The sequence below is a fragment of the Centroberyx gerrardi genome, chromosome 18 (genome assembly GCF_048128805.1).
Source record: "Centroberyx gerrardi isolate f3 chromosome 18, fCenGer3.hap1.cur.20231027, whole genome shotgun sequence".
Classification (NCBI taxonomy): Eukaryota; Metazoa; Chordata; class Actinopteri; order Beryciformes; family Berycidae; genus Centroberyx; species Centroberyx gerrardi.
The window spans coordinates 8,929,796-8,940,623 of record NC_136014.1 but is presented as its reverse complement, the minus strand read 5'-3'; the positions used below and the strand labels follow the sequence as shown (position 1 = coordinate 8,940,623).

The following is a 10,828-nucleotide window of genomic DNA, read 5'->3' as shown; positions in this document are numbered from 1 at the left end:
TCCTTTTTGAAAGTTAAAAGATACAAATGAGTCTAAAAATGTGGAGTGTGACTCCCTGGCTGACAGGAGTAAAGCTGACGGGGAGAGTTAGCGCCCCCTGCTGGACAGCTGTCACACAGAGCCAGAGTCAGCCAGGCTAGGAGTGTGAAGGATTATCAGGAAGACTTGAAAAGCTTTGTGGAGAAAAGGGAAATTCTTTTTTTTTTTTTGCTTTTCTTGTGCTTATTCTGCTCTCCACCGGGCAGCGCATCTCTTTTCATCTCTCCCTCTCCGATTTGATCTGCCAGCTCTCCTCACATCTACCCTCTATTTACCCCTCCATCTGTCCATCGTCTCGTCTATCATTTTTTATTTTTTTTATTTTGTCTTTCAGTGCCAGTCCTCATCGTCGTCATCTTCTCCCTCAGTTGAGTCTTCGTGGCTGCTGACTTCCGCCTGCTCTGTCACTCCGTTCCCGTTCCCGTCCTGACCGGCCCGTGCTGCCGCCGCCGCCGCTGCCGCCTTCCTGGCCCGAGCTTCGGCCGCCACTCGCTCCTCCTCCTCTTTCTGGCGCAGTGCTGCAGCCTTCTTCTCCTGCTCGGCGTGACTCTTCATGTGGGCACTGCGGCTCTTCACTTTATAAAACACCCTGGAGTACATAGGGGGGAATTACACGCCATTAAAAGCAGCCATTTCTAATTCTGCTGCAACACTAATTGAAGATAGTAAAAGATTAAAAAGGCTGCTGCTGCTGGGAGGTATACTGGCTTTTAAGGTATACTTGTATGGATTCACATTAAAGATTCATTCATTCATTGCCACTAGCCGCTTATTTCTATTCAGGGTTATGGCAGGCTGGAGCCTATCCCAGCATGCACTAGGCGGTAGGTAGAAACACCCTGAACAGGTCGCCAATAAATCACAGTCCACATAAAGATAATATGAATAAAAGACTTTTGATACTGTGCCTGTGTTGACAAAGGCACTAGTGATTAGTTTGGGTGTGTTGGCTCTGCATAGTTAGGGCATCAAGACATTAAGAAGCTGAGATAGTAGGAAATCTTTTTTTTTTTTATTTGAAATGGTGCAAAAAATAAAAAAAATAAAAAAACTGAATGTCTGATGGGCTGAAATGACTCCTTTCCCTTTTTGATGGTGTTTTTGATCAATGTGAAGATACAACCTTTTCTAAAATTTATTTTTAATCTCATAAAATTTGAATCATAGCCAGGCAATGGTAATTTTATGAAAATAAGCAAACATCAAAGCCTAATTTGTAAATGGAAAACTAAATACCACTGCTGATAAAAAGAAAATCATTGATAGGACATTTTGGCCACATTGTCTGGCCCTAACTAGGTACTGGCTAGTAACACACACACACACACACACACACACCTGCTGCACTTCTTGCAGGGAAACACTCCCTCGGGCTCCTGCGGGGGCTTTGGCGGCGCTCTGCTCTTCTTGCCTGCAGTCTCAGGCCGCGGCCTGCGGGGTGTTGAGTGGGGGTGAGCCTCCTTACTCACATCGTCCTGCTCTTTGAGCACCAGCACTGTTCCCGCCTGGAGCATCACACACAACCACGTGTTACTTGACTCGGATAATTTAGGTGATTGTCTTAAGCATTCTGGCACTCTTTGCTTGTGCTATAATGTGCCAAACCCTACCAGTGTGGCACTGAAGTCGGCTAAAACACACCATAGTATGCATTTTCAAATACTATGTTCCCCTAATCTGTACTGCACACTATTTTCTTTCTTAGTCTTTAGTCTTCTTCCATAACCGTGTTCTGGTTGTCTACTTTTCTAGAGCTTCTCCTACTAAACCTGCTTGTGTTATTAGAAAATCTCTATGATAATATGGTGTGAGGTGTGTACCTACTTTGTAAGGGCTGCTTGGATGTGAAGATTTGACACTTGGAGAAAAACAGTTGCCAAATGTGAGATGCTACTCAGCTGGAATACTTACATAGTCATGAGCCTGTAGTGAATGTGCAACCCTCGCCAGGTTGGCAGCTTGGCTCGGGTCACAGGAAACTTCCTCCTTCTTGTCTTCCCCCTCCACCTCTCCTTGAGTCAATTTTGATTGCTGTGAACTCTGTAATGCATCACATCGGCAAAAACAAATATGGAATTATTCTACAAAATATTAGGACCACCTTCTAAATTCAAATTCAGATTTAAACCCCCTTTTGCACAATCCATGTCTTGTCTCGAGGCTTAAAAATGCTTCTTTGACCTGCCCTTCCACTTCATGACCTGAAGTGGATTTGAAAGATGAAATCCACAAGGGATCATGGCTTTCATCTGGATTAACCTGGCTCAATTATTGATTAATCCTACTGTTTTTTACACTGTAGTAAAGTCAACAATGCATTAGCAGTAATATTCATAGCATATCACAGTATGGTAAAATTGACCTGAGGAAACTCCACTCTACCTTAATGTCCACCACTGCCTCTGCACCCTTATCCACTGGTGAATCTGGAGGGCCGTAGGTTAGAATCCCGTTACGACCAATCTTCACCTGTTTCTTATAGGTGTAGTAGAATTCTACACACTGAGCCACCGTCTTGGTCCGCACCTTTACATTGTCCAACAAACGTACACAAGCAGATTTTTATTAGTATCAATTAAAAATTTCTATGCAAAGTGTGTTGTGATGCTGCTGTGTGGGACGCATGTTAAAGGTGCTCATGTAGTATTTTAAACATTAATATATCATTGTCAAATCAATTGTGATGTCATGGTATAATTACCATAAACAACTGAGATTTTGGCTGAGATGATTGCATGCCAGTGACATTGTTAGAGCTAGCGCCTGTCAAAATGTAACTACATTTCCCATAAACCCCGTTGCTTCCTGCTGCAAAGAGGACCTTTTCTTCTTCAGTCAAAGACTTTCTCTTTGGCTTTACTGAATAGGATAAATATGTTGGAAGTGATTTTTCCATCAGCCTTTCATTCATTCCACCATTTGTGAGAAACTGTGAAAGCTTTAGCTCTATTTGCATTGGAAGAACAACGCCCTCTTCCTGTTTTGTGCCATAAAGCGATCTCTCTTTGTGCTGTAAAGCAATACAGTAGGGTTTCTGCAAAATTCAACCAAGTGGAGCACAATGTAAAAAGCAGTGTAGAGGGCGATGGAGGCTGCCAATCTTGTTAGCCAAGATCTTGTTTGTTTACAGTAATTACACTAATGTCTCAAAATTAATGGCACAATGATTTCTTCATATTAAAATGCTACACGTAGCACCTTTAACTAAATCCAATTTCATCAGATTTTTTGATTTAGTCACACTGTATTGCAATTGGATCATAATAATGATTCATACTGCAGGGTAAAATTGATGGTCATACCAATTTCTGCACCATAAAGAAGTCCTTCCTGTAGGCAGAGATCCCCTTGTTGAAGTAGCGCTTCTCTGCTGCAGTCCAGCCGTCTGAGCCTGCGAGTAAATCAGACACAGCACCCTGGTCACGATAATTTAATGTGTGCTTACGTATTCAGTGAGAGAGGGAGGATAGGGAGGAGGAGAAAAAGACAGAGAAAGAGGAAGAGGAGGAGAGAAAGGTGGTCAGGATATCTGGCAGAGTTGAGTGAGGTGAATGTTGAAGAGATATTACATCCAAACAGCTTCCTTGTTCCTGTAATGTCAGTACTTGTCTTCTCACCTGAGTAGTGATAAGCTGCCAGGTGATGGCCTTTGGGGAAGACTGGATCCTGAAGCATCAAACGATTCAGCGTCTCCTTGAAATCAACACGATTTTTCACAGTCAGCAAATCATTTGCTGTAATTCATTACCAGTGAGCAGTATAGCAACAGATCAGCTAAACCAAAGCCAAATATGAACACTTGTAACAATATTAAGGACACAGTTACAGTGAAATTGCACCAATATTTGGGTAATGCATGTTAATAACTTCACATTTTAATATTTTGATCAAGTTCTGCTGCTGCATTTACAATTTGCCTTTATAACTGATGTTATTTTTAAGTTGATTTGCCAACACATGTCAAATGTTGTGCCGATCAAGCCCAGTGAATAGAATTCAAACTGGCTGACCGAACAACTATGAGTCACTATACTCACAAGGAAATGGCCTCCACATTCATGTAAACAGTGCAAGACCAGCTCCTGATTGGTGCCTCCGCCTCTGAACACACTGGAACAAGCCAAGTTCATCATATCCTCCACTAGGTAGAGAAAGTGGGGAGGTTTCCCAAGAATAAGTTGGAAAGGTGGAGAGGGATAGGCCGGAAACAAAAGGTAGGGAGATCAAATGGCGAGAATGACAAAAAGCTCACACAAAGCTGGCAGGCTGTCAAATCTGGATTAAAAAATAAGAATGACAACAGTTCATGGATGAAATGAAATGCGAGGTACTAACTGGTCTCCTGGTCAGACTGTTTGAGCTGGGACTCGTTCACAGGGAGCCACACCAAGTCAGCCTTGTGCTGGTCAAACTGGGAGGCAAGATGCTCCTGCAGCTCTGGAACTTCTGCCTGGTACTGCTGCCCAATGTTGATCCGCCTGGCCGAGTCCAAAACCAGGACACAGAGTATGGAGAGACGGCAGAGAGATACAGGACACTGTCAGAGTGTCATGTTGATGTAGGTAGAGCTTCAATAAAGGAAGGTATTGTATTGCTATCATTTTGTGTGGGAGTATTATTTGTGAAAATGTTGGCTTGAAATCAGATATTGCAACTCTATCAAAGTTTAGTTTGTCCCTGTGTGTGCATATTGTCCTTTTGTGGTGGTAATCTAGTATCCAGGAAGTTTTTTTAAAAACACTGTTTAGACCGTTTAGGTGACTGATACTCACGGTTCAAAGCTGACAGGTGTGGCATCAGCAATCAAGGGCAGGACTGGAGGTGTGATGTCTGAACTCGCTGAAAAATACAAAAGGACGCAGCCCTTTTAGACATTATCTGAGACAACCTTGGTGAGGAGACTAATCCCCGAACGTCACCATGGGCCACTGGAGGCTACGACTAAGACTTACTGGAGCGCAGGAGGCTGCGTGTGGCGGACTTTGGTGTCGGTGGCGGTGGCAGGCTTTGGTTGCCTGCAGCGATGCTGGACAGGAAGGTGGAGAAGTAGAGTCCCGAGCCCTCCCGCACAGGAGACAGGATGGGCGGAGGCGTGTACGGGGGCAGGGTGAGGGGGTCCGGCAGGCGGACCGGAGAGCGCAGGTGGCTCTGGTAGGAAGTGATGCTGGGGTAAACGGATGGAGCGATGAACGTGGCAGGTTTGGGAGGGGGGATGATGAGGGGCTCAGGACGAGGTCGGCGCTTAGATTTGGATTTTCCGTCCTTGTCCTCCCCGTCCTAGTTGGAAGAAAGATTCAGCTATATTTTAGGGTGCAATAACACCTACATGTGTTTTCTTTGTCTGAACCACAGTGGAAAGGTTTACTTTGTTGCATTTGGTTCATTTAGGCTCACACTGCCCAGTTACAAGTGAACCGGGGCTTGTAAACAAAAGTCACATCAACTCACAAGCACCTTGTTTATTGGACAGAGTTTAGGAGGAGAATCTGATGGCAAAAGGAGTCAAAACAAATCCGATTCCATCATGTAACTTAAGCTAATCATGATGGACTTGTCTGCGCTCTTTGCAATAATTTACCTTCTCTGGTGTTCATACCAGTTATAGAGATCGGTCTCTTTGTACCCACAATACCTTGAGTTTTGGGTCATTTCCTGTAGCTGGGTCGGATTACATTCTCACTCCTAAGAAACTGCACCGAAGTTCACTTGGACTAAAACCGACATTTTCAAGAGGTTTCAGTGCAGTTATTTGGTGCCACATGAATTTGAGTAAACCGCTCCAAACATGTCTGGTGTGAATGCATCCTCAGAGAACATCCACAAACAAACTGTCAGAACTACAAGGGTTTCAGGAAAAGACAATATTGATATCTAGAGGTGTCAATAAGCAAATAATATGATTACTGGCCAGCCTAAATCAACAATTTCAATACAACTCACACTGAAGATGCTGCTATTTCAACTGATTGAAAGGATATCAATGACAAACCAATGATAAATCAAAGCAGTACAAGTCTCATCTCAGTTTTCTTCCTACAGAACCAACCTGGCCAAAGCTCTCAGACATGGTGCTTCGGAGCGACCGCCGACGAGCCACAATGACAGAGGGCTTGCGGTCGGGCTGGGCTGAAGGCTGCTCGCCCTGGCCGAGGCGCCCCTGAGGCCAGTCACCCTTGGGGTCCGTCTGACTCCCGCTCACCGGCACCGACACGGGGATGACCAGGGGCACCATGGTGGCCTGTCTGCCTGGAGGACCGTCTTCCTGCTGGGACACAAAGGGAGAGAGAGAGAGAAGGGGAGACGAGGACACATGGGTGAGAGAAAAAAAAAGAGAAATTGGGGAAGTAGTAAGGAAAATGGAAAAGGGGTTGAAATATAGAAAGAGGAAGAATGCCGTGAGTGTACGTGTTCATCCAACCATGGAGGCTAGGATCGATTCATTTTCAACCGCTTTTGGAGCAGTGGATTTTGTTCAAATTTTGAAGGGTTTTGAATTTACTGAGTAGAAAGTGGACTGACCCCAACCCTGCATGTAGTAAAGCTTCTGCTTTTCAAGAATGAAAAAACATTGTTGTTTCATCACATATTTATGTACTCTTTCAGGAAAATGCATAAGCCTCCCTGGTGTTTGGTCAAACTAATAATATTTTCAGTGATCCTCGATACTACAATTCATAGTGAGAAGAATAAATCAATTTGGGGATTTTGGTGCAATAACAAGCACACCATTTGAATTGCATTTCCTAACTGTTACAGACTCAGAAGAGTGCTGTCTGCTGATTAAAACACAACAGCTTTGGGTTGTGAATAACCATATTAAACCTGTTTGGAGCTAGCTGGGGAGTATAGGCGTGTGGCTGTGCAGGTCTGACAGCGCAGCCCCTCCCTGGCTCTGCTGAATGACTGGGAAGAGCCTGAGGAATGTGGAGGTGTGCAGACATGCAGCTGCTTCGGCTGGGTGCATGCAGCATGGACGCTCTGCACACAGACACATGACAAGCCTAGAATGCTATGACTCCCCGAGGGTAAAGCACTGCATGTCCATATACTGACATGTAAAAAAGGCAACTGAGAACCCTTTGACTGAATTCAGCTAGATTCGTGTTCAACGTCTGTTTAATAAAAGTTGCTAGGGTGGAAATAAATGAAGCCGTTTCCATTGGGTGTGCCACAGTGAGTGTAAACATCATAAATCTTGAGTAACAAGGTGAAGGATAGGGTCTCAGAGCAGTAAAATGAGAGAAATTTATCCAGTCCAATTTGAGTACTGTTCAATAATAGCTGCTTTTCAGGTTGTACAAGTATCCGGTGCATGCCAGAGTGCGACTGCGCATACTTGAAACAATGAGATAGCTACAGCTGAGACTCCACAGCTGTAAAAGTCAAGTAAATAGACCTAAGAAAAGGGTTTTGTAAACCATAGGGAAGTAGAAACAGAGTTCTTCCTCTTTGTAGGGTTGGTTGCCAATTGTAACAGATGACAAAATCTGCTCTCTCATCCCACATAAGCTAGCCTGGTCATTCAGATTCAGATTTTTCAGATAAAATGCATTCAAGGTAATTCCTTCAAGTATTTAAGTTATTTCACTGTAACTTGGTCATACATAAATACAAAATGAGCTATAGCACCACAACTATGAGTGTTTTTTTTTTTAACCTTGAAAGCTTTAGCAGGCAGGCACTCCATTTCTGATGCCTTCTGGGCTAGAGTCTCCAGGTTGATCTCCTTGGACGCCCTCCTCCTCCTGCGGGTGCTCTGGATGACCCCCCCTGTTGTCACTTGGGCTTCCCCTGCTCTCGTGGCCTCTACTCCCACTACTCCGTTTTGGGACGGCAGGGGCTCCTTGGAGGCTTGAGACCAGAGGTTTGTGGACGGGGGGGCCAGTGGGGAAAGTCCGTCTCTGGAAAGGCGGCGTGAGCGCCGAGGGGCGACCGGCTGCGCATCCGAGGGCTCTGTGGGATTTGGGGAGACCTTCTCGGGGCACGGGTCAGGTGTGGCTGATGAATCACTGGGTTGGACCTCTGCTTCCTGTTGCTGTCCTATTGGTTGGACATTTTCGGTGTTAGGGCTGGTGTCAGATGGACATGGTTCAGGGGGCTGAAAAGTCAGGAAGCTTTGGGTTTGTTGCCGTTTTGGTTGCACCTGTAGTTGTGTTGTTTCTTGCTGTGGTACATTTTGTGGTTGCAGTCGCTGTTGTTGCTGCTGCATTTGATGGATTTGTTGCCTTTGCTCCTGTAGTTGCTGTTGGTGATACTGCTGGTGCATTTGCTGCAGTTGTTGCTGTTGGATTTGACGTTGTTGTATTTGGTGCTGGTGTTGCTGCAAATGCTGCTGCTGCTGCTGTAGCTGATGGTGATGCTGTTGATGTAACTGTTGTTGCTGCTGCTGTTGTTGTTGTTGATGATGATGCATTTGGTGCTGCTGCATTGGGTGTAGCAGTTGGTGTTGAGTTTTAGGCTGCTCGTTGTAGGCCAGGCTGGGCATCCCCTTGTTGCCCTGGAACACAGGGTAATACCCAAACTGTTGTTTGGCGGGCCTAAATGTTGTCTGGAAGGGTTGCAGCACGGGCGCTGGCATAGTGTGAGAAGGCACATGGGGCTGACCCTGGAGGTCTACACCTTTATGGCCCTGCTGATAGGCCTGGAGCTGAGCCGGATGCATCGCAGCCGCAGCGTGCTGCTCCCACTCAAGCCCCCTCGCCTGGGCCTGAGCCTGAGCATGAGCCTGGGTGGCCTCTCTGTAAACCTCAACAGATCCTGACAGTTGATTTTCTCCCCCCATCTGCAGAGCTCCACCTTCATGGCCTCCTTTGTGGAACGCCATCTGACCCCTGACGTTCACCCCACCCATATAGGGGCCAAAGTTCTGCCCCCAGGCTGGTACAGGGGCTTCCTGAGACCAGTCTGGGGCCTGTATGGGGTCCGGGTGCATCCACTTCACTGGGGCAGCCGGTTGATAGAGCACTCGACTTTGGGCCCCTTTCTCTGGGTTATAAACACCAGAGCTGCTGCCAGAATCACTGTGGCTCGGCTCTAATGTCGGAGGTCCCATGCCATAATAAACCTCGCCAGAATGCTGCACAGGCTCCTTCATGGCTGCAGCCCTATGCTTGCCACTCTTGTCAGTATTAACTTGAGGAGGAAGACTCATAGTAATATTATAAAGTAAAAAAAAAAGGTTGGAGTCAGAGCTCTCAATCTTGATACTTAATGTCCAGAGTGCAAAACTGGGTTACTGTCTGTACAGTGTGCCTTCACTGCCTCCGTTTGAGAATTTCTTTGTTTAATTGTGTGAACAGAGGTATTTGGGAGGAAACATAAATCCCAAAGGAAAGGGCAGAGGGTGGGGAGCACACAACCCTCCTTCCAAAATCAAATCTGAGGTTTGCTGTCCATCCTTCTGATCCTCTTTAGGGCGCAGGACCTTATGAGAGAAAAGGGGGGTTAGAAACTTTCTTTTTGTCTGAATACACGTTGACAAGTTTGTCTTTCAGTCGTCTGCAGCAAAGAGGAAACTGAGGCCTACACAAGCAAATAGCCCAGTCAAGAAAGTGAAAATCAGTTAGACAGCATGGCTGCAGACAGTTGAGCCCTATGTGCAAGTTAGACCTATCTCATCGAAAATATATTTCGACATTTCGGTCGAAGTACGTGCAGAATAGACGTTACATTAATGATTAGTGACTGAAGTTTTGAAGCAGCCAATAACAACAACAACGAGGCGCTTACAGTGCAAAGCTGCCATTTGGCATAACAAGAAATACAGGAAACGAAGGGGCTCGTGCAGTCACCCGAGCGATAGCCAGTGATGTTATGTTTAAAATTAGCAACATTCGGAAGCCTCTCGAGAGTTGTGGTTTTGTTAGACGAATACACCAGTTTAGTGAGCAGCAGTTGAACACAGTGCATGTACCTTATCAACGCTGCACGGAGCTCTCCACGGCCAGCTCCATGGAGCCACTTTGGTTTCGATCAAAGTCGACTGCATGCAGCTCCATGAAGGGATTGTGCGCAACAAATGTCATACTTGTACAACTTTCCCTCGAGTTTCACAGCAGACAATATGGCGCACGAGCGAGTTTACAGTCCCCCGAAAAAATACCAAAGTCCTGACAGACTGAATCATTAACACGGCAGTTACAATGTTGCACACTGTATCCGCAAAAGCGAACACGTCCAGGAAAACATGTCCACAACTTTCTCCCCGTATCAACGAGTAAACCACACGCAGACAGTAAAAGTGTGAAAACCGTGGCGTGCAGCGGGCTAGTTTGGCATTTTCGCAGATTTAAATGCAAAAGTTAAGTGCAAAGCGGTTTCTGCTGTGCTGAGGTTGCTGTGAGGTTTATCCGGAGTGTTTAAAACGCTGCAAAACTGCGCAAACACGCAGAAAGTTGTGCGCCACCGAACGCACCGCCTCACCCCAAAACAGCTCAACTCACATCCTGTTATCCAATCCGATTGTCTGGCCACGCCCATCTCCGTATCCGTGTACGTTTGTTTTGTTGTCGCGGTTGCCCCGTAAAGCGGGATATCAGCTGACCACACTGAACCACATACCGTTTGTTATGGGTTATGGCAGAGGGTTCCAAACTGGGGTCCGGGGACCAACACAGGTCCTTCAGTGGTCTTGCAACAACAACACCCCCCCTCTCCTCCCACATACACACACACACACACAGCAAAATGAGGGATAGCCTAATCTCACTGTAATTTCACTCACATAAATTTGCACAGTGGAATAATGTATAACAATGACTATTTTGTTCATAGGTTTCACTCTTTCCAC

General features: G+C 45.8%; 1 protein-coding gene across 2 annotated transcripts; it reads right to left on the bottom strand.

Moving 5' to 3' along the window:
• Positions 1 to 251: 251 nt before the first annotated feature.
• Positions 252 to 10,264, bottom strand: mideasa (mitotic deacetylase associated SANT domain protein a). 2 transcript variants are annotated; one of them, XM_071919056.2, is made up of 13 exons: positions 9,953 to 10,264; positions 7,697 to 9,463; positions 6,086 to 6,304; positions 4,992 to 5,316; positions 4,812 to 4,878; positions 4,375 to 4,517; positions 4,077 to 4,180; positions 3,657 to 3,732; positions 3,342 to 3,430; positions 2,422 to 2,565; positions 1,951 to 2,079; positions 1,378 to 1,544; positions 252 to 628 (listed from the first exon to the last, which is right to left on the bottom strand). In XM_071919056.2, the coding sequence occupies exons 2-13, from the start codon at positions 9,188 to 9,190 to the stop codon at positions 370 to 372; spliced, it is 3,216 nt and encodes a 1,071-aa protein (XP_071775157.2). In that variant the 5' UTR covers positions 9,191 to 9,463; positions 9,953 to 10,264; the 3' UTR covers positions 252 to 369. The 2 variants fall into 2 exon arrangements, with proteins under 2 accessions (XP_071775157.2, XP_071775158.2); XM_071919057.2 differs by having other exon boundaries at positions 6,086 to 6,301.
• Positions 10,265 to 10,828: the final 564 nt, after the last annotated feature.

Coding starts and splice junctions, on each gene's coding strand:
- mideasa (XM_071919056.2), bottom strand. CDS start 9,190: ATGAGTCTTCCTCCTCAAGTTAATACTGACAAGAGTGGCAAGCATAGG. Junction 1,545..1,950: donor CACTACAGGCTCATGACTAT/GTAAGTATTCCA, acceptor GTGATGCTCCAG/GCGGGAACAGTGCTGGTGCT. Junction 629..1,377: donor CCCTGCAAGAAGTGCAGCAG/GTGTGTGTGTGT, acceptor TATGTACTCCAG/GGTGTTTTATAAAGTGAAGA.